The sequence below is a fragment of the Carassius carassius genome, chromosome 32 (assembly GCF_963082965.1).
Source record: "Carassius carassius chromosome 32, fCarCar2.1, whole genome shotgun sequence".
NCBI classification, from domain to species: domain Eukaryota; kingdom Metazoa; phylum Chordata; class Actinopteri; order Cypriniformes; family Cyprinidae; genus Carassius; species Carassius carassius.
Genome location: NC_081786.1, coordinates 13,496,105 through 13,523,118, shown reverse-complemented (window position 1 = coordinate 13,523,118; position 27,014 = coordinate 13,496,105). Strand labels below are relative to the sequence as shown.

Sequence of the window (27,014 nt, the reverse complement as noted above, 5' to 3'; positions counted from 1 at the left end):
ATGGATGAAACAGAAAGATGGATGGAGGAGGGAGGTTAGATATATCTGTAACCCAAGAGCAAAGGCAGAGCTCAGATGTCACTCTGAAAGTTTAAAGGCATTCGTAGGTAATGATGACGTTAGACAAAAGGCTGCTGGCCACCCACTTGTGTCTGTTTTCCTGGGGGTCAGGTTACCAGCTGACACAGCCTGCACATTCTAGTCCTAGCACTTCAAACAACCTTCCTGAATCCTCAGTGCTTGCGGATGATAGAGCCAGGAATAAACATCTAATGATGTGACAACCACACCGAATTATGTAACTTTGTGGTCAGAGAATGGGTGGCACATAACTTGTACCAGTGTTTTAAGTTTTGTTATAAGTGTTGCTTGGATCATGATATCCGGACATTTTAAAAACATTTATAATTTTACAAAAACTATATATATTTAATGTAAATGCTGTTCTTTTGAATGTAATATTCATCAGGAAACCTGGAAAAACTGTTGTCAACTTCAAAAATAAGAAATGTTTCTTGAGCTCCAAATCAGCATTTTAAAATGATTTTTTAAAGGATCTTGTGACACTGAAGTCTAGAGTAGTGGCTGCTTAAAATTCAGCTTTGTCATCTTAGGAAGAAATTACATTTAAAATGTATTTTAATATAAAATTAATACAAATTGTATAATATTTCATATACAATTAATAACATGAAATATTTTCACAGTAATGTTTATATATTTATATACAAAAATACTGTGAAAATATAACATTTTATAAATATAATATAATAAATATAAAAAATTCTTTAGATATAAATAAAATTGTTATATTAAAATGCATTTTAGCATCTTTGAAACAGTGAGGGTTGTAAGATGTTCCTGGTCAGCATTTGTGAGAACCTACCAACTGCGGTCCAAAGAGGGATAAACTGCAAATTGGTTACAGCATGTGTATGGATCATTGATAGTATAAGGTCTATGGAGACACTTTTAATGATGAAGGTGGCCTGTGAAGGTGCCTCTGTCCACAGCCAAAAGCTCATAGAATGGGCACACAAGCAGTCGAACTGGAGCAGTGGAAGAAGAATGTTTGGTCTGATGAGTCCCCTTTTCTTTTACATTGTGTATACATGGATGTAATGGCACCAGGATACACTCCAGGAAGATGAGAAGCTGGTGGAGGGATTGTGATGATCTGGGCAATGTTCTAATGAGAGACCCTGTTTCTGGCCATTCATGTGGACGTCAGTTTGACACAAGCTACCTACCTCACCTACCTCTACTTCATCGCAGACCAGGTACACCGTTTATTACAATGGTATGGCAGTAGCCTCTTTAAGGATGGTTTAAAGAAACATGATGAATAGTTCAAGGTATTGTCCTGATCTCAAAATTCTTCAGAAGCTGATTGAGAATCTATGGGATGTGCTGGACCAACCATTCCAATCCATGGCGGCTCAACCTCCCAGTTTAAAGGGATAGTTTACCCAAAAAATTTTTATTATCTTATTAATTACTAACTCTCATGTTGTTCCAAAACTGTAATACCTTGGTTTGTCTTCAGAACACAAAGTAAGATATTTTTGATGAAATCTGCACATACAGATAATGGTGGAGCGCGGTGACGTGGAAGAGAAGAATTGTTACATCATTATTCGTTATTAGTCATTATTTTTGATTTCTTTGCACACAAATGTATTCTCGTAGCTTTCTAAAATTACGGTGCCATAACGGCATGGAATTCTGGGATGGATATCACTCCGCCCATCTCTGAGCTCTGGAAAATCCCCCGTGGCCTTTTCATCAGGTCTGTCAATTGGATTTGTTCCCTTCCATTGATTCTAGTATAAAAACCACAACAGACCTGAGCGATGGCACCAATTCCACCAGAGCCAATCAGGATGACAGCTTTTGTTGTTGCTGTTTAACTCTGTGCTGATAACACTAAGGAAAAACAGTGCCCTCTGCATTTACGGTAGTTTTGATGAATTGCTTCTGCCACTTAAAGAGATTTCCTTTCACAGAAGGTCAGGGATCAGCTTCTTTTGTACAAAACCGTTTCGTGCCTGGCGAGTTGGCACCTCGGCTGCTTGGATGAATGACTCGTGTGTGACATTATGATAACATTTAGATTTTGTGTTCTAGGTTGGTCCTCTTGTTTCCAGACTCTGTTTTGGACAAAGACTTAAGGCAGCAAAAGTTCCCTCATTATTTACTGACAGGCTGAACAATGAGCAACTGAATTACAGGAAACCAGATGCGATATAGTTTTTATGGGGACATGTAATAAAATTGGTGCGTCTGTCGAGTCAAACTATGTTTTTCGAGTGATTATGTTGCTGTCTATATTTAGGAATTTGTAGTTATAATAAAGTGTTTCTTTGAATCTGCTCCAGTCTGTATCACCCAAGGGCTTTTTGATTGGCGACTAGTCGTCAGGGTTGTGTAACATCAGCAGGGTAATTAAAAACATCACCCACTCATTTAACGGATTAATCTTCTAAATTATTTATGGTACTATTCTCAGCCCAAAATCATGCCAGTCTCCCAGTCCACCATATGCCCCAGATTATTGGGTCATACTTGCTTTTAATGGCTTTCTGTATTGAGTACATGTATGGAGCTTGTCCTAAAGTCACTTTCTGAGGAGACTAGTATGAGGACAAGAGGATAAGTATGAGTCATGAGCCATGTATGGGGCTGGTGTTCAAACACACATGATATATTCACAATAGTTTATCTGATGATATTTACAAATTGCAAATACAGTATGTAGTCTCTTAACTAGTATTTCTATTAACATCTTTATAAAAATGTTGCTTTTATCACTATGTACTACTATATAAGTGAAAATATAATTATTCTTGTTCATTCAGTGTAAAACAGTATGGAAAACATGGATTTATAAAAATGTTTTTTTTTTTTTTACTCAAGCGGTTTCCAACAATAGTTGTTTGGCTGAAAAAGAAATGCTGCCTCTGTTTAGAAAAAAAAATCACAGTTATCATCTCTGTAGTTTACATAATTAATATTCAGTGGTAAAAATATGCTTGAGTAAAAAAATTTTTTTATATATTTAGAAAGTTTTTGATAATTATAAAAATAGGACTGAACTCATTGGTGCATCGGACAATACACGTCAGTTGCATTACAGTTTTTCATGCATATGTTTTATCTGAAACTGCTTATTTGTTCATTGTTTTACCATTCATAAGTGAATGCAGTCATCTAGACCACTGTACTTTGCATTTGACTGACAGAAAAAAATGTAATGTGTTTTGCAAACAACTAATAGATTACAGTCAGATGCACCACACATATTGTACTCTACTCACTCTCTCAAACGATTTCCTAAATCTCAATTCTCTGGCACTTCTTTTTAGAGGCCTTTCACTTCTAAGAGGCATTTAGGGGTTTTTTATTTAGAGTGTCACCTCTCTAAATCTGTCTGTGACTCTTGGTCTGACTCTTTTAGTTTTAGTAATTTCTATCCCAAGTCTGTTTAAATCTCATAGTCATGTGCATTCCATCTTTCTGAAATACTTTTTATAGAGGTCATAGATGGAATGTGCTTGACTAATGCTTGACCTCACCAGTCACTAGATGTGTTTCCACAGAGGAACAGAAGCCTCTCCAAACTTTTCATCAAATATGTCTACAGGATAGTGTGAACTATGAAGTTTTTGTTTTTCTTTCACTTGGTTGCATTGAAATAAAAAAAAAAAGCTAAATTAATAAATGAATTAGATGGTTATTTTAATAAAGCGATAAAAAAAAAGAATAACATCATTTTAGTCAGCCCAATGAAGAACTTTTTTAATATGTAACACTTGCTTTTTCTACTCTGTTTAGGAGTGAATATCTGCAAGGTTTTTTACCAGATTGCAGTTTTCCATCAGTTGTAAATATTTCTCTCTGCCCTCCATTAAAGCTGACCACAGTGATCTCATGTGTCACCACCTGCTTATGTTTTCCAGGCAGGTAAAAGGTGTATAATACATGTGATTGGCAGAGGTGTGAAGTGAGTCAACACACACACACACACACACACACACACCTGTGGTGTTGCATAACAGAGTTACATAGGCCTTACATCACACCAGTGTCCTGAACAATTATCTGCAGTCTTGCTTTGAAAATGGGCCTGTTTCCTGCCTGTGAAATGTTGGTATCGGATTAAACATAAACAAGCTTTTGTTTACTGGATGCTGATGTGATCTTTGAAGTTTCACTGCAGTGTCTGTCCAGCAACACACTGAGAGAGAAAACCTCGGCTCTCCTTTTTTGATGCTGGGCCATCATAATAAATACAATCATATATCTATATAATATATCATTTCTTAAAGAAATTGCATTAGGGATGCACAACATATCAACACCATACAAAATAAATGAAATCTTTAAAACAGTAGTTATTTAATTAGTTAATTAAATCTAAATAATTAATACTGTTAAATGTAATCTTTTGTAAAGCTCAAAAATATTATCCATTGTTCATACTGTACATTTAAATTTGGCTCTTAGTGATTTTTTTTTTATTTCTTTTGTCAAAGTAGTATGTAATTTTAATGTCAACAGCATGAAAAGAAAATCTTATATGTAATTGGAGAGAATTTTAATATTATGCACTTTTATCAGTATTTATTTTAATTATATTTATTTTGTTTATTTCAAATTTATTTATGCATGTATGCATTCATAATTTACAGTTAATTTAATGTAGAAGCAGGTCAGTATGATATGTGTCTCTACGAATGTGATTTCAGCTTCACTAAACTAAAACTTCTTTGCACAGGTCAATGTGTTAATCTTTAATATGTTTCATTTTTCATTAAAGGAATAGGTCATCCAGAAATGAAATCATTTATTCACCCTCATGTCGTTCCAAACCTGTATACTGGAATTTTTTGTGACATGGTGCCGTCAAGCTCTAAAAGGTTAAAAAAAGAACACGATAAAATTAGTCCATACACTGTATATTCTGCCTTCTTAGCCAGTTATACCAATGAAATATCCATGATAAACAAGTTTCACTTGTTTATGCATGTTATGCAGATTGACGAGTTTAATCAGCTGAGATTTGCTCGTGAACAGCATGGCAATTTAAGCATTATAAAATCCTGGTGTTCTTAGCTGGTGTTGATTTTACATGCCACACACGCTCTCCCGTACACACACAAAGAGCTGGCGTGTCATGAAGGCGGATGTCCACTCCTTCCACCTGGGTAGTGTGTAAGTCTACACCGCTTGCAGGAAACACATGAATTAGTGATTGGCACATCCCTCTTGTTACACCGTGTCTGAGTTCAAAACAAAGCTTCTGTATGTGTGGAAACAGTAACACTGAAATGCAAATGCAAACAAGCTGCATATGGACAGCAAAAATTATTATTATTCTTATAATTTAAAGGAGCATTGCGTAGGTTCTGAAATTTCTAACCGTTACTGACACCAGTGGCCGTTAGAGGAACTGCAGCCAGTCTCATGCTCGTTCTCAGTGCACACGCTCTTTTTTTTTTTTTTTTACTTACGAGGAGTGTCCGTGGGTGTCTGAATTGTGCTGGAGGCTGGTCGCTTCTTTCCATCCGCAGAGTCCATTTGAAAACACTATTGCCGCTGCTTACTATAATTGCTGGCATGCCGTATGGTTGTGAGCCCAAGTAGACGAGAACGCGCATGACGTCACATTTTGTGAATTTTCACGCCAATTTGGGCCAGACTCCTCCACACACAATTGAGCCTACAGGCTGATAGAGGCAACCGTGGTGGACAGTCGAGGTGTCATTCTTTTTTTTACATCATGGTTGGCTCATACATGTACAAATGAAAACTCTATCTTAAATTTTTTTTGAAGTAAAAACCTCCACATAGCTCCTTTTTTAATATTACATTTATTCAAATTATAGTTTTATTCAGAGGGATAAAGCAAAAAGAGAAATTTTACATCAGACAGTTTTCTTACTCTTATTTGGTTGTTCTACTATGAATGTTTTGTGGTATCAGTTTAAATGTTGGATTTTTTGGCGCATTAGCTGCAGACTTAATTTATATCAAAACATATAAAACAACACCTTTAAATCTTAACAGTTAATGAGCCTAATCACATCAGTATTGTGTGGGGTAAATCTAGAAGTTATTCTAGTGTCTTTGAATGAACCATTTGCTTTATTTTCTTCCTGTCACTGTTCTTTCTTTACTTGCTCCATCAGCAAAATAAAGGTCACTCTTCATATTTCACCTGCTCCCTTCTGTTCAAAACCATCCAAATCAGCACTGAAGTGTCCTGTACTTTTCTTCACACGAGACAGTTAGTAGTTTCATAATAACACAAATGCTAAAAACAGCAGCAGAATGGTGAAATTACACACTGCAAAAGTTTACAGTAGACATCAAGTTATTTAATGCAAAACTATAGCAATTCTGTATTGTGATTCTCCTCAGGAGCGGTTTGAGGCTCTGTTCAGGATCTATGATAATCAGACATCCTTCCAGATGTTCAAGAGTTTCAGAAGAGTTCGGATCAGCTTCAGTACTCCAGAGGCGGCTGCATGCGCACGCATCGAGCTCCATGAATCCGATTTCAATGGCAACAAACTAAAACTGTACTTCGCACAGGTCAGTGCTTTAATCTTTATTATGTTTCATTCTTCATTAGAGGGATAGTCCTTCCAGAAATGAAAAATCTGTCATTATTTATTCACTCTCATGTTGGTCCAAACCTGTATACAGGAGCTGTCTCCAACTCCAAAACAGCACAAATGAACGTCATAAAATTATTCCATGTGACTTGTGAACTATGTTCAAAAACTATAAAGATTCAGTTCAAAAAACTATTCTGTTCAAAAGTTTGGTGCCGCTAAGATTTTTTAAGTGTTTTTGAAAGAAGTTTTATTTTAAGGTTGAATTTATTTTAATCAAAAATACAGAAGGAACAGTGATATTGTGAAATAGTATTACAATTTATATATTAATATATTTTAAATGGTAATTTATTCCTGTGATGGCAAAGCTGAATTTTCAGCAGCTATTACTGCAGTCTTCAGTGTCACATGATCCTTCAGAAATTACAATATGCTTTTGAATTACTACTATTCTGATTCTTATGATCAGTTTTGAAAACATTTTTGAGTGCTGTACATATATTTTGTGGAGTAATATTTTTCAAGATTCTTTGAAGAATAGAAAGTTCAATATAACAACATTTATTTAAAAAAAAAAAAAACTTTTTTGCATACATTCTAAACAAAAGTATTAATTTCTTAAGAGCTGAGATCTTATGACTTTCAGTGTAACGTTAGATGAGAGAAGAGGAGAGTTTAGTTCTTCGTTTCTCCTCTAAAGAGGTCTTTCAACTGGAGAGAACACACAGTTCTCAGCACAGTAACACACACACACACACACACACACACACACACATTGCTATTAATTATGTGAAATCAGACAGACACGATTATATTTCTAGAATCATTATGTTGGAAATGTGCTCCACGTGTTTTATTCAGAGCACAAAGAGTGGACGCAATCCTCACAATGATTCTGTGTATTCGTGTGCTGTTGTGTAGGAGTGTGGATTTGATCTAGGACATCTTGTGTCTTTTGAATAGTAAAATAATTGCCTGTTTCCTTCAGAGAGAAGTAACTATGGTGAGAGTATTCCTTCAAATCAATTAGATCTGGGCCTTAACTGTGCTATATTTAGTTAAGAGGCTGTCTTTAATTTAAATAGGAGAGGAGAGGAGTTTTTTTCTTGTACTGTTTAGTCTTGTTTTTCGCTGTATCATCCAGTCTTTTTTCTCTCTGACCACAGGTGCAGAATTCAGGGGACGACGTGGACAAGACATTCCTTGCCCCACCTCAACCTGTCAAGCAGTTCCTCATCTCTCCACCTGCGTCCCCACCTGTGGGATGGAGCCAGAATGAAGATGCCACACCTGTGATCAACTACGACCTGCTGTGTGCTGTGGCCAAATTGGGACCAGGTACAAAACACAGACACACACACAGAGTGAGCATACAAGCATATGCCACTTACTCCCACAAATACAAACAAGCTGTGCTGAGTTTAAGTGTGTGTAACCATCTGAACCAAATGTGTGTCTTCACTGTCTCAAACACTGATTTTCACACCAAAAGTGGATAAAAACACTTGCAAACTTCTGTAGATAGATTTAGTGACCCAAAAGTATCAACCTTACTTTCGTTTTGATCGGTAGTGTAGGCCAGCACTAGCTGTATTTAATGTTTATTCACAATTTCATGAAAGTTATTATACAGTCAGTGTTACTGAGAAGGTGAAGCATACATGGGGGGTCCCTGAATTGGAAAATGTTGACAACCCCTGATCAAATTCAATGTCAGATACATTTTTTAATGTGACTTTAGTATTCAAATAATTTTTGGTGCCACATTTCCAGATGTGGTCTTTTCCACCATCTCCTGACATCCCTTTACTGTATTATGAATTAAAATGTCAAGAAGGCTAAAATTATGTATTGTAGAAATCAAAATATGTTATAAACTAATGTTTAAATGTGTGGTTGGTGATCAGATATTGTGTTTTGAAACTGAATTGTAATAGGTGGCAACAGTAAATAGAAATTGAACTTTAAACAGTTTTAGATGTTCCCCTTCATGTGTGCTGTGTCTGCGCCCCCTGCTGGTACATATCACAACACACACACACACACACACACACACACATGTTTGTGTTTGTGAAAAGTGGGTTCATTCCATAGGCGTAATGGTTTTTATACTGTACAAACTGTATATTCTATGGCCCTACCCCAACCCTACAGCTAACCCTAACCCTCACAGGAAACTGTACATTTTTATTTTCTCAAAAAAACTCATTCTGTACAACCCGAATTCCGGAAAAGTTGGGACGTTTTTTAAATTTTAATAAAATGAAAACTAAAGGAATTTCAAATCACATGAGCCAATATTTTATTCACAATAGAACATAGATAACGTAGCAAATGTTTAAACTGAGAAATTTTACACTTTTATCCACTTAATTAGCTCATTTAAAATTTAATGCCTGCTACAGGTCTCAAAAAAGTTGGCACGGGGGCAACAAATGGCTAAAAAAGCAAGCAGTTTTGAAAAGATTCAGCTGGGAGAACATCTAGTGATTAATTAAGTTAATTGATATCAGGTCTGTAACATGATTAGCTATAAAAGCTTTGTCTTAGAGAAGCAGAGTCTCTCAGAAGTAAAGATGGGCAGAGGCTCTCCAATCTGTGAAAGACTGCGTAAAAAAATTGTGGAAAACTTTAAAAACAATGTGCCTCAACGTCAAATTGCAAAGGCTTTGCAAATCTCATCATCTACAGTGCATAACATCATCAAAAGATTCAGAGAAACTGGAGAAATCTCTGTGCGTAAGGTACAAGGCCGGAGACCTTTATTGGATGCCCGTGGTCTTCGGGCTGTCAGACGACACTGCATCACTCATCAGCATGATTGTGTCAATGACATTACTAAATGGGCCCAGGAATACTTTCAGAAACCACTGTCGGTAAACACAATCCGCCGTGCCATCAGCAGATGCCAACTAAAGCTCTATCATGCAAAAAGGAAGCCATATGTGAACATGGTCCAGAAGCGCCGTCGTGTCCTGTGGGCCAAGGCTCATTTAAAATAGACTATTTCAAAGTGGAATAGTGTTTTATGGTCAGACGAGTCCAAATTTGACATTCTTGTTGGAAATCACGGACGCCGTGTCCTCCGGGCTAAAGAGGAGGGAGACCTTCCAGCATGTTATCAGCGTTCAGTTCAAAAGCCAGCATCTCTGATTGTATGGGGGTGCATAAGTGCATACGGTATGGGCAGCTTGCATGTTTTGGAAGGCTCTGTGAATGCTGAAAGGTATATAAAGGTTTTAGAGCAACATATGCTTCCCTCCAAACAACGTCTATTTCAGGGAAGGCCTTGTTTATTTCAGCAGGACAATGCAAAACCACATACTGCAGCTATACCAACAGCATGGCTTCGTCGTAGAAGAGTCCCAATGCTAACCTGGCCTGCCTGCAGTCCAGATCTTTCACCTATAGAGAACATTTGGCGCATCATTAAACGAAAAATACGTCAAAGACGACCACGAACTCTTCAGCAGCTGGAAATCTATATAAGGCAAGAATGGGACCAAATTCCAACAGCAAAACTCCAGCAACTCATAGCCTCAATGCCCAGACGTCTTCAAACTGTTTTGAAAAGAAAAGGAGATGCTACACCATGGTAAACATGCCCCGTCCCAACTATTTTGAGACCTGTAGCAGAAATCAAAATTGAAATGAGCTCATTTTGCGCATAAAATTGTAAACTTTCTCAGTTTAAACATTTGCTATGTTATCTATGTTCTATTGTGAATAAAATATTGGCTCATGTGATTTGAAAGTCTTTTAGTTTTCCTTTTATTAAAATTTAAAAAACGTCCCAACTTTTTCGGAATTCGGGTTGTATGATTTATAAGCGTTTTGAAAAATGGGGACATGGGTTATGTCCTCGTAAGTCACCCTCTCCTTCTAATACCTGTGTCATACCCATGTCATTATACAGAGTTGTGTCCTGATATGTCACAAAAACAAGAGCACTGACTTCCTGCCAGAAAACCTTTTCTCTCCTCTTATTGGTTGGCTCGTTACTATAGGAACCTTCATTCTGTTTCTCAGTGTTTGTGTGTTCTCAATGGTGATGCTTCTATTCCTTAATCTTTAATGGCTTTCAAATCTCATAGTTGGTTAGTGAGAGAGGACCTTTATCTGGACATTTATCTATTAAATGTCCACCAAATGAAGGAAAGTTGGCAAAAACAATCTAACACAAAATGTTTTGGGCTCCATTCTTCATATCTGGATTTTTCTCATTTTAATTGTAGATGATATTACATAATACTCTTATTCAGTTGGCTTGTTCTATATTTAATTTAATTACATTAATGTTATAAGTTGAGATTTAGGCTGCAATAAATATTTTAACTGCTACTATGTAAAGGGAACAATGCTGGAAAAAGCACCTTATTTGTTCAAAGTGTTTGCAAACCAAATGTTATTACACTTTTGTTTGTATAGCAGTAGGCTTTTAAATGAAAAAAAGTGCACAGTACACTACTTTTGAATGCATTATTAGTTTTGTGCATAACAATTGGATTGATCGATGACAATAATGCGATTTAAAAATGTATTTAATCGTTGCCCAGCACTAATATATATATTTGCCTATATATTTTGGTCAAACAGGCTGCTTTTCTAAGGCTTTATTATTGTTGTTGTTGTTGTTGTCATTAATGTTGATGATGATAATAATAAGGATAGATGGATGGATAGATAACCTAGTCTTAGAAGAACAGTGTGTTGAGCTAGAGGCAAAAATAATTTTGTATAACATTATTATTACGAAATGTCTATTTACACTTAGTGCGAACAGCCCACCTTGTTGGCAGAGGCTATTTACACTAACTCCACCCACTAATGTCTCAGTATTACACGAGACAGTCAACTGTCCTTAGCACCAGATGGTAAAACGTGTTTTGTACTCATTTTGACGCGATCGACCCAGATTCGAATCCACCTTTTGGTAAACTTTTTTCTCCCTTTAAAATTTCAGATCACATCAGAAAACCATTTATTTTTTAATGAAAACTAGTATTGGATAGGGTTAGGGTAGGTGTAGAGAGGTCTTTATTGTCCAAATAAGGTGGAATCCATTTAATAATTTAAATTCAAATAAAAATTTGCGCTCAATAAATTATCATTGCATACTGTTTTATAATATACTACAGTACTGAGGTGCAGATAATTGGCACTCTTTGCAATAAGTAAAATAAATAGCAGAAAATCCTTAAAAAAATGCTGCTGTTTGCACTATAACAAATATGCTAATTGCTGTTACGCCAAATTATTATTATTATTATCACAGACCATTTTGTTAATTTATAGGGACCTATGGTTTTAGGGTTTAATTTACCTCATAATTTACATTAGCTGTACAATTTGTCCAAGCCATGCAAAGAAAGGCTTTTTCCTCCCTTGTTCTTGGGAAGTTCTTCTTTAACAGTTTTTGTGATTGTTGTCAGTATACCATAGGTCAATATTTGGTTCAATAGACAATGCAAACAGGACAGCTGTAGAATGTCTGGGAATGTATTTGTACTAGACTTTTCATGAAAGTTAAAAATGTCCTGCCCACAGAATGGCTTTCTTCAATGACAAAGAAGTTCATAGCTAAATTGAGGACATGGGGAGGAAGGCTTGATTTCTGAAATTAACTTTAAGTATGTCCATTAATTTCAAAAGGTGTTAATCTTTTATCTGTCTCTGTAGGGGAGAAGTACGAGCTGCATGCGGGTACAGAGTCCACTCCTAGCGTGGTGGTCCACGTGTGTGAGAGCGATACTGAGGAAGAGGAAGAAGCCCGGCCAAAAGCCAAGATTGTCCAGACCAGACGCCCCGACGGTCCCCCGAAAGTCTACAACTAAAACCTTTGGCACACTTCACACGTTTTTCTCTCTCTCTGAGTCTCTTTCTCTTATCCAGGGAAAGGCACGCTTTATTTCAATTACAAAAAAAGCTGAACTAAGAATGGGATGTGGAGGGGTGCTCCGTGCACAGGTGACGTGTGGTGTTCTGAACTGGACTCGACTTGGACTGAACACACTGTCTCACTGCTGCGTCATGGGACAGCCAGGGGGCAATGAGCTTGCAACCCCCCTCTCACAATCATAGCGCTTTCATTCCCTCATTTAGAGTCTTTGTACTGTAGCATTGAAGAGCAGTAATTGTATTTAACAGTCGTAGAAGTAGGTTACATGTAAACTTTCTTACTGTTTGTCACTTTGATTGATCATCAGAGAAAATTGCGCTTTAAAAAAAAGGCAGCAGACCCATTCTGCTTTTCCTGTTTCTCTCTCGACAGCCTTGTCCGCATCTCATCTCCATATCGGTCAGGTTGGCACACCTGCAGAGGTGGCGCGGCTCGCTGGGGTTGTGACCATGTGCGTATTTATGCCTGTTCATACCATGCTAGAATGAGATGACAAGTTGTTTAATGGAAATGGTAAGAATGAAGGAGTCGATTGAAGAGTTTGTGTCATGTCGGTTATGATGAGAGGGTGTTTAATTAGATGTGTATTATTTTTACTGTGTATTTGATACTACACATTTTTGCATGCTGACTGGCGTATTTTATACTCTATGTTAAAGCAACTTTAAGCATATCTGATCGCTGTCTTTCAGAGTGATTGGCCTTGGAAAGTGAAGAAATAGGTGTAAAGTTCGATATTTTGTATTATTATTTTTTTTATAGTACATCATTCACTTGCAGGCCAGATAAACAATTTGGGTCTTAGTTTAACACCATCTCTGTTTGGTGTGATTCTGTACCACTTGTATTGTTTAGCACCGACGAGGTTCTGTGCTTTTCATATATTCATAGATTTATTGAATATACATTGACATGCTCAAGTTTCGAACGGAGACCCAGAACTGAGTACTGATAATGATACTGTCATATCATTGTTAATTTTTAAGTTGTGCGTTTTGCAATGACAGATCAAATAATATTAAGGGATAGTCCACCGAAAATGAAAGGTCTCTCATCATTTACTCCAAACCTGTGTGAGTTTCTTCTGTGGAAGTATCCTAGCTCTTTTCTGTCTCATAATTTTTTTCAACTTTTCTTCCAGTTTATTAACCTCCACTGTGTTAATTCATACCAAAAAGGAAAACATAGATGGAAATGGATGGATGAAAATGTCATTTTAAGATATTTGTTTAATGTACAGTCAGTGAAGCACGATGTCACGACTGACCGATCTGATTGAGGATTGCGTAGAGGCTTATTAAGATGGTGGTTAAATTAGCCTCAAAAAATTATAAAAAAAAGGAAGGAAAAAGAAAGACAATTCAGTTAAACATTGAGTGATATTCAGTCATATTTTGAAATGCAATGAAAAAGAAATAATGCAAACAACTCTGAATGCAGTGCTTTTCTCCTGCCTGTTTCATCTTGTTGTGTTTCAGTCAATACAGGGGTGAGAAACTTTGTGAACAAAGATCTTTGAGTTATTGATAACCAGCATGAACATATGTTTTGGACTCTTTGAGTTTGTGTGTGTTAACCTTTAAGACAAAAGGAAGAAGTGAAGTATATGAACACAAGAAGCAAATTTGTACCGAGTTGTAAGATAAGCCTATCATTGGCAGCATAATGTAGTGATATTTTTGACTGTCTTTAAGGCTGTTGTTGCAGTGGCTCTGTATCAGTAAAATGATTGTTCTTGTTCTTTCTTTTGTTTTTTTGTTTTTTATAAGGAAGTCTACTGATAGTCAGTTCTATCACCGTTGCTGTTCTGTTTGGATCTAAATATTGTCTAGTACTTTAACTGTAGTTCATAAACCCGTGAACACGAAGCAATAATTTACAGTTATATGTCTGTGTCCCGTATGGTATGGAATTTTAATTTATTTTTCTGTTTTGGCAGAGCTCTTCTCTGACTCTTTGCTTGCCTTTGTGTAAATATGATTGTTATTTGTTTCTCATTGGCATATATATATATATAAAGAACCGATTCTTAAAAAAAATATTTACTAAATTGGGTGTGTGTGTCCCTCTCTTCATCATTTCATCTGTGTTTCAAGGACCGGTCATGCGTGGGCAAAAACTTCAATTCTGAATTGACATTGTCCGTGTGATTTTTTTTTTATAATTTTTTTTTTTTTTACCTCATTAATGCAAAAACAGTATCAAATTCAGATTGTGGAAAGCTTTATAAATATCTTTGTTGTGCTTATTGTCTGTTTTTGCCTTTTTTAAAACCAAAGGAAAGATTCACACAATTAGCCTACTTTCCACTATCCAGTTTTTCTTTATCTGATAATAAAAGGAGGTTCATCTCCACCTTACCAGGGGAGAACGGGACACACCTGATTTTTGTTCTCACCTGCCTAGTCTCCTGGGATACAAATACTGTTACAAAGATACTAATTATACAGGCTCTCACATGTCCTGTTGGGAATTATTCTTTGAGGGATTTAATAAGGAGCTTGTGAATCACGTCACATCTAGTAGCTTTGAACAATATGTACTAGAACTAGTACTAGTGCCTGAATTTGACTTTTTGAAGATATTCCCCTTGCACAATGCAAATCGATGTGCATACTGAAAATCTTGCTTATAACAACTTAAAAGTAGCAATACAGGGAATCTGATAATATACTGAAGACTGGATCACGTATCACTTATATGGTATAATATGATTTACTTATTCATTTATAAATATCGCATTAAGTGGCACTAAAAATTATTTGGACACTTAATTGTAAGTCACACTAGAAATGCATAAACGTAATTATATAATCTAACAAAACATCAAACTGAACAATAAATAAATAAAAGGCACACAATGAGCACATACATTATAGGTGATATAACTGATAAATTACTGATAAATATGTAAATTCTAGGCCTATAGCCTAGTTTACCAAACTCGATACTTTTCCTAAAGGTTTTTTTTAAAATAAGCATCAGATATCAGCAAATAGGCCACGCTGTCTATATCCAATGTCAACAAATGTTGATAAATTAAACACATTCATTAATTTTGTTATCTACTTTTATTTTGTTATTGACTGCAATGGAAATCATGCCATTTTAAGAGACCAAACTCTTGGGGCCGCTGTATAATGCCTTGTTTTTGCAGTCTCTCTTTTCGAGAGAGAAAAAAAGGTAGCCACAGTGTGATATATGGACAAACGAAAGCAGCTGAAACTATGTAAACAGTGTAATCTTCGGATGTGCCGGATGTGTGCCTGCAGTGCAGTGTGTGCCTGCGCTCGCCATGTGTTTGCTGATGACCAATGGAAACAGCCTCACTTCAGCGCTTATCTTGTGTACGTGTAAAGCAGTCTTTGCAAGATTCTTTGAAGAGCGAATTAAGTTAGACTGAATTATTAATTACTGTTTTAAGCATACATGCCTATTGAAGATGCTTCAGGGTGGGTGCTACTGAGTATATTGAAGTAACATGACGTCAAACTAAAGGTTCGCCGCATATTTTTGCTATACAAAGATATCTAGAATTTAAAATGCTATTGTAATAATAACGGTAAGATTAGAGTGTGTAACTATATATATCGCCAAAAGTCTCCGAAACGAACCAACAAAAGTCAGACACACCAGACGAAGTAACAACACTGCTCACACGATTTTAATTGCAAACATTTTTGGGCAGTACGTCGATAAAGCACAACAAGCAGGCCTACTATTATTAAATAGGCTATCACTTTATTACATAAGTAGCCTACATATGACAAATATGTCACAAAAAAAATAAAGTGTTTTGTTTAAAATTGTCTTTTAGACAATTGACGTGAGGCTAACTGTGGCATCAAATTGCAGTTTGTATCTTGAGACAACGAACCTCGACAGATTGCGTCTTGAAAACCTGTACATTTAAATGTTAAATAAGTAAGCAGAAGTTAAAATATCCTTTAAAAACTGACATTTTTGCAAAGAGGCAGAACAATCCCTCGGGATTATTTATTTTACAAAGTGAGGAACAGCTCATTCCATGGCTTTGTAAAACTCCAATCAATCAATCAATCAAACCAAATGATGTAAAAAAAAACACTTTGGTGTTCAAAGTGTGTCATTATGGATCAGTTTTGTTTGAACTAGATTGAGGCCAAGGACAATAGAGTTTCTTCTGTAAGTCTCAACTCTCTTCCAGTTGTTTGTGAAATCTGAGCAGGACATTTAAACTTGTTCTTGTTATATAATGATGCCATCTAAAAAAGAGTGCAAACTGCCAAGCACAAGAACCACAAAATTTCCCACTGGGACAATCTAAATCAGGGACCATGAACTTACAAAATATTCATAAAGTATAGACAAAGTATTTTAATACCTGTTATTTAATTTCAAATATATCTAAAACAGAAAGTGGCTGAATCACAAGAAAAAATAAATGAAAAGAGATATAAAATGAAAGAAAGAAGGAAAGAAAACACTTTTGCCCTTTACAGGTAACTTGATTCCCGCTGAGGCAAATTGCACTGCCTGGTCGACTGGAAAACCCAGGAGTGAAACTCTATCATGAGATCCCTCAGAGGAAGGAATCCCTCAAAAAGAACAAATGTCCCCTTTCTTTTATTGATTGTGTGTGTGTGTGTGTGTGTGTGTGTGTGTGTGTGTGTGTGTCAGGGTGGAGGGATGAAACACCCTTTTCGGAAAGAAACCGCTATTGAAAAGAAAGAGTTGCGGAAAACACCAATGTATGACTTATCTTAATTATGCTGTTATAGTAATATACATGTACATTATATTTCAATTTAAATGCTAAATAATTACACTATACAATTTTGTCTAATAACTTCATTTTTTTAAGTTAATTGGTCAAATAAGTTAATTTACAGGATATTCAAACAAGTAAATCACAACAACTCTAATGTTCTGGTATCAGCTCAAATCTATTTGCAGTTGAGTGTGTTAAGGATGTATTTGAAGGGAATCTGATTAAATATATAAATGTGGCTGATAAGACATCATCTGTAAACCACATCAGCTTTCTCTGTGGCCCTTGTTTTGCATGTGTACAGCACGTGTGCTAATCTTGTAATGATTTTCTACTATTCTACATTCTGTTATACATAGGAAGTCAATGAGAAATGCAGTGCATGTGTATGTGTGTGTTTAATTAAAGGTGAGTGCTGACAGAGAGCGGAGTGTGTGAACTGTGTTGTGAATGTGGCACGCCTTGGGGGCCAGGCCAGACCTGAAAAACCAGCTACCGCTTTCAGTCCAGAGAACTCTGATATGGCACGTTGTGTCTACCTCTCTGCCAAAGGCTGAAACCATCCCTCGCTTTCAACTTCTTCAGTTCATAATCGCTGCTGATGTGAACATTCGGTCGTTTCACCTGTTCAGACTCATCTCAGACAGGTTTCTATTGTGTTTTTTATTTCCAGCTCTGTTAGCGTCAGCGTGTGTGTGAGGGAAGGAGCATGTGGACTATGCTCACTTCAGTCAACTGAAGGAGGGGGAGTGGAGGAATTGATACTGTGGAGAGAGAACTCCACAACGGGGAACCGATCATACAGGTAAGCAAATATGCAACCAAACTTTACCCATTATCACTTTGCACCTTGAATTTTGTGTGTGATTTGTCACCTATCATCTTAGGACCCCTAAGGGTCCCTGGCTGCATGCCTCCAGGTGTGTGTAGAAAAGATATTTAGATTGACAGACTGTGTATATTTAAAGCGAGTTGAATAAGTAACTGTTGTTCAACTCACAGTATCTCTTGTACAGCCAAACAGGTGCAAACCACACAGTAAAAAATGATTTACCTAGTGTAAACAAACTCATCTCAGTAGGTCGGATTGTGTTTTTTTGTCAGAAACACTGTAAAAAGTGATCTTGAGGTGAGATTTGTATCCAATCAGACCTTTAAAAATGACTTTATAAATGAAGTTACCACATGAAACACCTGAGATTTTAGTCTGAGAAACAATAAGCACTATGAGATGTCATGATTTAGAATATTTGATGAAAACACTTGATGTTAGTTTCCTTCCACTTCCTTTGTTTCATACTAATGTCTGATCATATGATGAAGATACTGAACTAATAAGTTCCTGGTAGGAACTATCGCAGAATAGCTTTTCCCTTTTTTGAGAGGACCCGAGAGGATGTTCTGTTTTGTACATCCTCTGAGATTCGGAATAACTTTAACTTTCCTTTTCACTTGCTTTTGATGTAATTTTAGACTGACATTGCACACAAAGCTCTGGCAGGGCAGTCAATGTTTATTGTGTTCTGGCATTCAGGAACAATACAGGAGGTTCCTGTAAACAGTCAGGCTGATTTCTTTTAGATTTAGATGTAATTTTTTCGATGGTGTATTTTGAAGTTTTTGTTTTTATGTGTAGCAAGTGTGTAAGGAGAGGGAGGCACGTTTAAAAAATCTGTCTTGAGACGGACACACACCTGTAACGGAAAGTGATGAATGGGCCATTGTTTGAGTCAGGGGAACTGAGGACTGATCTGGTGTGTATAGAAAGGCTGTAGTCAGAGCTGTGACGTGCGCTAGAGGCAAGACATATGTGAGCGCACCTGTGATCTAATCATTTTTTTACTGGTTAAATATTTACCCATGATCTTAACCCAAATCGATCACATTTATGTTGTATTGTGTGTGTGATTGATTGATTGATTGCTTCACCAAATCGACCGACAGTGACACACATACATTTATGAATTTGACCTACGGTTTATCTAATTTAGTTAAAAATAGAATGGTGGATTTACATTACATTAAGGACGGGTAGTTAAGTTTTAGCCAGAAGCAATCATGACAGCTTATTTAAAATGATAGAATGAACGAATATACAACAAGCCAGTTGTTAGAAATGGATGAAGTAGAAACTTAATAGAAGTTTTGCAACAAGTTATGACCACACCTTCATTTCGCTTGCAACAAGTGATTAAAAAGCATTTCAAGGGAAGATAGAGATCGAGAACGAGTGAACGATCACAATGAGTGCTTTCTAGAGATCTTTCACGAAAAAGATATTTAGACTTATATATGCAGAAGCCTAAATACTTAATAAATATTATTATTATTAGGGGTTCAAGCACGCAGTGCTGAAACCCTATTGTTTTTGTTAGGATTTTTATTATTATTATTATTATTCTTCTCCCCTAAAACTGAACGTGCAGCCCAAACCGTAAGGCCTAGAGACTTGAAACTTGGTCAGATGATAGAGCTCAATTTGGGGAGAACCTATCAAAGTCTCAGCCCAATTGGCCAATAGGGGGCGCTACAGTGATCGAAAATGCGTTTTAGCTAATAGCTCCTAAAGCGCTTGTGATAGAGCCAAAAATTTAACATTTCTGGAATCCTTGGGTCATGCGAAATGAAAAACTTTTTTTCGCAAATTTGACGTATGTCCAAAACCTACTTTTGCGAACTAGTCCTAGGTTTTTCGCCCAATCTGAACCAAACCACTGCAGAAATGTTCTCTGGCCAGTGAATATCAATAATTATCAAAAAAAAGTAGAAATTTCGACTCACTGTCGTAATGGGATGCCAAAATGTTCGAAAGTCGAGGACCAATTTTACGCAACAGGCTATAACTCATGAATGAAATGAGATATCTTAACCAAACTTGCTGAACATTTTTATGAGCTAAAACTTTGGTCAAATAAAACAAAATTGCACACCTCTGCCACTTGGGGGCGCTATAAAAAGAAAAAACACATAAACGGCTATAACTAGGCAACCGTTGGCTCGATCGACTTGAAAATTGGTATGCAGTGTCTTGGTCTGAAGGGGCACAAGTACCTATGAGGACATTTGCATATCTCAAAAAACATGGCCGCCATTGGCCAAAAAATTTTAGGCACCTATTTGAAAGGGTTAACAGATGTTGATCGGAACGAAACTCGCTGGGTACGTTCGACTCATGAACCTTAAGGTCTGTAAGAATTTTGAAAGAAATCGGCCACTAGTTGGCGCTAACGAGTTTTATGGCTCTGTAATCACGTGGTGTTTCACATATCAACACAATATGCATATCATTTGATAGATCTCCTCATAATGCACAACTTTGCCTCAAGAACCATTGCTGTCAATCAAATCGTTCAATTGTTATTCACAAATATGTTAAAAAGCTACTTTTGCGAACTAGTCCTAGGTTTTTTGTCCGATTGGAACCAAACCACTGCAGTAATATTCTGTGGACTCTCTAGATCAATAATTATCAAAAAAATGTTGAATTTTGTACTTTGGTTGGCTTTAAAGGGGTAATTTAGAAAAGGGGTGTGGCCAAACACACCCCAAAGCCTATAAAACCTAAACGAAAACTCAAAACTTTATGAAACTTGGTGAAATCATGTAACAGGTGACTCTTAACAAGCATGCAAAGTTTCATGAAGATCGGACCATAGGTGGCGCTATAACAGTAGAAAAGGTCTCAAAACACAAGATTTATATGGTAAATGCCCTCAAATTGTTTGAAAATGCTCATATATTCACTCAAAAACACTAGATCTTCATATCATATGATAGATCTCCTCATTCTGAACAACTTTGCCTCTGGGACCAATGTTGTCAATAAAGCTGTTAATTAAATATTCAAGATTATTTTAAAAAGTTACTTTGGCAAACTAGTGATAGGGTTTAAGCTGAAAATCAATAACACCACTGAAGTACAATTCTCTAGACTCTGAAGGTCAATAATTATCAAAAACATGTTGAACAATTGCATTTGGACAACTATAAACCAGTAATTTTATAATATGTTATTTGCATAGTGTACACAAAGGCCTATTAATACAAACAAGAAAGCCCACAAATTATCAAAACTGTAAAATAATGCATAATTTCATTCTAAACAAGCATGCAAAATTTAAGAGAGATTTGGCAAAAAAAAAAAAAAAACACTATAACAGTTATGTTTAAAAACACATTGTTGTTTGAGTAAATGCAATTTATAACCACTAGATGGCAGCGGAAGACCAATAATGGGCTCATTCAGCTAAGTTAAACAGTACTGTTGAAAGGATTCATTAATTCATGCCTAAACAATCAAAAAACACAGTTACAAAATTTTAAATCTCATTGAGTTAAAGTTTTCCATTTTGTTTATACATATATATCAGTTTTTAAATGTTTGCCACATTATGATTACAGTGAAACCTGAAAATGACATCTAAACTCTGAAAAACTAGTTTAATCATTTAATTTCAGTGCATGTGTCTGACTGTGACTACCTCAGAGGCCTTAAATGCTTGAACCCCGGTAAATGCTGCTTGCAGCTTTAATTATTATTATTATTGTTGTTATTATTATTATTATCATGCTATTAATGTTATAATATGGTGTGCAATTGATTGTAACATCACACTTTTTTAATGAATATAAGTTCAGCAAATTTCACTATATTTTAGCATTTATCTAGATATATTTACATTTTATACACCAATACTTAACACAAGCTTTTTTCACACTGTGGCTTTAATTTTATTTCTTTTTTTTTAATTAATAATTAATTTTATCATAATAAAAAAATGTGTGTGTGTGTGTGTATATATATATATATACACACACACATTTCAGTCAAGATTTAAACTGTTGAGTTAAATGTAACTCAAATGTGTCTCTGGCAGGATTCAAGGTTTGTCTTGTTCTGTCCAAGCTTCTTTGTTCATCTGTGAGTTTAAAATGGCTGTAAATGAACTCAAGTGGCACAGCCTGACACTTGAAACCTCAGAATATTATGGTCTGTTTTATGGTGGTGTGAAACTGAGCTCCATACTGATGTTCACCATGTAGCTCAGGCAACAGAATTTACAACTATTTGCTGTTCTTCGGTGGTACAGACGCTGTATTTTTCTTTCCATCAGCGCTGATTGCTTCTGTCAGAAATACTCAGAAGAGCCAGTCTCAGACATTATGGCCTGTCTGGAACAGAAGAGGCTGTTTTACAAAGCCGTGCTGAAAATATATACTATATAAATAAATGCAGATTATTATGGTCAAAATTCTGTCTCAAAAGTAAAGTTGTCTATTCTTGTTTCAGATCTAGATTATTCTGATTACTTCCGCTTCCTTGAGGTGATAAATAATAAATGGACATCTGTTGATAATAACGTCATGTAATAAATATGTAGCAGCTGCTCATGGATTGTAAGGCACAAAAAAATTCTTAACAATTTCCAGTGTTCAAATTCTGACTGAAGCCAAAAAATAATTATAATAATGCTCTCTAAAATGATCTTAACGAATTGTAAAAGTAGAGGAAATGCACACAAACAATTAAGTATATCAAATATCACCTGAAATCGATAAATCTCTCATTTTCCATAACCTTAATCAAACCAGGCAAATGAGCTCAAAATCTTTGGTTGTATTTTACTCCAAAATCCATCACAGTTAGACAACTGGTAAACATATTTTTTTACAGATTTGCTCATTGATACTGAGAAGACTTTGTTCGCTGTGAAGCCCACACTGTCAGAATGTGTAATAGCTGTTATGGAACTGAAGGTTTTGCATGTTTTTTAGTTGCCGGTCTATTTGAATATAATCAGCAGGTGAAGAATAGACTTCTCCTGTGCTTAAAAGTCTGTAGGAGTGAGAGAGTCTGCAGGACTTACACGTACTGTATGAATGCATTTGGTTGAGTGATTCAGGGGGAAATGGATGGATTCATGTGTGTGCTGGGTGGTTAAGCTTTTTATAGCCAATGCCATTTTGTTTTGAAGCAGCTCTGATTGTATCGTCGAGGATACTCCACAGTCATTTAAATCTAAGAGAAGCTGTATAAATTTGAGGCTGCGGTGAGCTGCTGTAGTGCAGTACATCAGTGATGCACCATGGGTTCACCGAGTACAAAACCTTGAAGTAAATCAAATTTCTTTTGGTTGAACCATGCCTCTAATTCATTTCCAGAAACACGCTGGAAAGACTGTGCTGTGTTTTGACTGTGCTGAAATTATGACTAAAAAAGGGAAGTTGATGGGCGTGAGATTTATTGCTGACAGATATATGGGAGAATTATATACTCTTCTCTGCCTATCTTTAACAGATTGACATAAACACATAATCACTCTGTCAAGTGCCTAATGTACATAAATAGGGACCTGACATAATTCTAAATCTTTAAATTGGTGCCAGATAAACATTTCGAATTAGCAGGACAGCTCAAAAGCCATCAAACAATACAACTGTTTTGAGATTACAATACACAATTGTGCCTCTAATTCTCTAGTAGTTCGGTAAACATAACGAATCTTGTATTCAATGTGGTTAAATTCAACCAAAACAGCCTTTTGGCCTAATAAACGTCTTGATTTTTGTTGAAGGCAAACAGCTTTTTCAAAATCATTAGAGCTAAAGGCATAGCACAAAAGAAAGAAAACATTATGTCATTCCAAACCCGTGACATTTGATCATCTTCAGAACACAAATGAAGATATTTCTGATGAAATCCGAGAGCTCTCTGACCGTAATTGTTTGTGATACTCTCCAAAATGGAGCGAGGGTAACGCGAAGGAGAAGAATTGGTGAATAAAGTCATTTTGGACTATTTTAAAGATGTTCTTAGTATGTTTCTGAGACTTGGGCATGGTGGTACCCTTGCTGTCTATGCAGCTCTTGAAAACTCTTGGATTTCATCAAAAATACCTTCATTTGTGTTCTGAAGATGAACGAAGGTCAGGTCTTACAGGTTTGGACCGACATGAGGGTGAGTGATTAATGACAGAATTTTCATTTTTGGGTGAACTATCCCGTTCAAAACTGTGAACCATAGTGGTATTGTATGTTTCAACTTTTTTCCTTGTTTTTTCAGGACAAATCTAAAGATGCAAAGAGCCGTCACAGCAGCCGTGACCCAGTCCACAACCACACAGAGCACCACAGTCATCACCAAGTCTAGAGAACAAATCCTCACGCAGAGTATGTTACAGATCTGTACTGAGTTTACTGAGACACCACACGTCAAAAGCAAATAGAACCCATACTAATTAGTCGTTCTGTCTACACTGGATGTCCACTGGATGTCCACTGGATTCTGTTTCTGTCGTACTCCATGCATTTGCGCAACTGACATGGAGGACAGATGGATTTGGAAAGCTCATTTTAATATGTTCTTTGTAGACAAGTCTCAAGCTGACACTGAAATCTGGAAACATGAGCACTACATTGCCTTACTTCCTGGAACTTGTTCTACAGCATATTTGAAATAATTCACATTCAATTTTGTATGGCGTATTCTACTATTGTTTTTTCACATTTTGTGATCATATTAACTTCTTTAAATTTGTCTTTTTTGATGCGTTTTACTATGTTATATTTTCTTCATATAGAATTGTGCTTACAGAATTTTTTTTCTTGCACTTTTGGCTTTACTCATGTTTATGTTTTCGCTGAATGATTAACAGGGAATGTGTGGTTTTTCCAACCCATAAAATGTCTAATAAATCATTGTCTATATTGTTGTGTTCACAGGCTCAGGAGCCATGATAGCTGTAATCGTCATTGGTATAATCATCATTCTCACATTTTTGCTGATTATCCTCAAGACGTACAACAGGTATGGCAACATTTTGATGTGAACCATAATGAACGAGTTACATACCAGGAGGTGAATACCTTGTCTATCTCCTCACAATAGCAGAACAATTTTAGTCAGACCTTGTAATGAGGACTAAAAATAGATAAAGGCCTATTCATTTCAACCAGGCTCACACTACATTCTCCAAATCTATTAGAGGACAAGAACACTTAAAATGTTCTCAGGGCTGAAAGGAACATGTTTTGAAAGACTTCATAGCTGTTTCATTACAAGAACTGAGCTGTTGTTTATCATGAAAGGATGCACCAGTACTAAAACCAATATTAATAGGCAGATCCTTTTTTCCCCATGTTATGGCCAGAAAATAAACAAATGGCCAATATTAAAATTCTACACTGTAAAAAATTATTATTATTTTTTTTTTATTGTAAATACAGATTATTGGGGCATGTTTTACAAGGATATATTGTAGTCATTCTACCTAAAAATTTAATGTGCAATTTAATGTTTCTTGTCATTTCTTTGTGAAATTTAGTAGTGAAAATAGATTTGAGATCCTACATTTTTTTTGTCGGTATGTACTATTTTTTCCTGAAGGATAAAATAAAAATAAAACACTAAAACAATATTGTTTTAAAAGCTGCAATTTCAATTAGGGATCAAAATCCAAGTACAGTATTAAAAATCAATATTCATTAATTTTAACAGTGTTATTATTGTTTTGCAATGCAATTTTTTTTCTTCCATAGAGGAGATGAGCATGAACAACTAAATATCCAATAGTTATAACACTTAATTTAGTTTTTTTTATTTATCAGTCCATTTTTACATTTATTTATCTAACAGGAGGACCCATGCGAACAGGATGCTGAATGGAGGCTCCAACAAACCACGAAAGAAGGTGTCCTCAACTACCACCAACACAAACCTGCCCATGAGCAACGTGGTTGCAAACTCAGTCTCTGGAAGCTTTGTGCAGTCTAATGCGTCTTCAGAGAACGGGTACCGCATTCCTCGCGTCGACCTGGGAAACGTGGATCTGAGTAATGGGGAGCATTTCAGCACCAACAGCGGCTCAACTATTGTGACGATACATGACATGCCATCAGTAGATAACACATAGCAGACAATATCTGGACACTTGGAAGATACTAACATGAACAGAGAACCAGTGGAACAGGCCCGGTCATATCTGAGCACCCACCATCAACCGAACACTCACTGCCCGTTTGGGACTTTATGGAACTTTGATAAAAGTCCACTTTAGAAAAACCTGTATATGATATTGAAAAACCAGAGGAACACTTCAGACGAGTGTCCTATCACTTGAATGATTATAGTTTTATTCTGAGCACTGGATTTGGTGATGAAATGTAGGTTAGAACATATTATACTACCTTGAGCTGAAAACTGTTTTTCTTAAAAATGGAATTGGTGGGAGCCAGAATTCAGTTAAGAGATGATAAGGATGCCCGTTAATTTAACCATGACGTGCACTCTATAATAGTGAGGTCTGTCAGAAAAGATGTTCAAACAATATACTATATAATGTATATGTTTTACATTTATGCATTTGACAGATGCTGATTCATTAAAAGTATAGATTTTGTTTACACAGTCCCTGGGACTCAAACCTATGACTTTGACATTGCTAGTGATTTTAGAAGTCTAGTCTAGTCTATGTTATTGTTGTGTTGGGAAAGGACTCTGAGATGTTACATTGTGAGCTGGGGTTAGATGTGCCGGCATTTCCTGTGTGAAACAACCACAATGCTCTTTTTAAAGAGTTTGTTGAAAAGATTTCATTCTCACTGAACTTGCTTGTGAGTTTGCGGTTTAATCAAACTCGGTCAGTGGATCTTTCAGAAATATTACAGAGTTTGCAGCTGATTACATCACTGAATAATGAATCATTTATCAGTCAGATTTCAAATAAACCAGGAACCACTGTTT

At 36.2% G+C, this 27,014-nt stretch overlaps 1 protein-coding gene across 2 annotated transcripts in view; it reads left to right on the top strand.

Annotated features, from left to right (window-relative positions):
- Window positions 1–13,944, top strand: part of LOC132112764 (calcipressin-3-like) — a 31,011-nt gene extending 17,067 nt beyond the window's left edge. For both annotated transcript variants that reach the window (XM_059520413.1, XM_059520412.1), the window contains exons 2-4: window positions 6,424–6,597; window positions 7,790–7,961; window positions 12,303–13,944. In XM_059520413.1, the coding sequence (XP_059376396.1) occupies window positions 6,424–6,597; window positions 7,790–7,961; window positions 12,303–12,457 (501 nt within the window). In that variant the 3' untranslated portion in view covers window positions 12,458–13,944. The remainder of the gene's footprint in view (window positions 1–6,423; window positions 6,598–7,789; window positions 7,962–12,302) is intronic.
- Window positions 13,945–27,014: the final 13,070 nt, after the last annotated feature.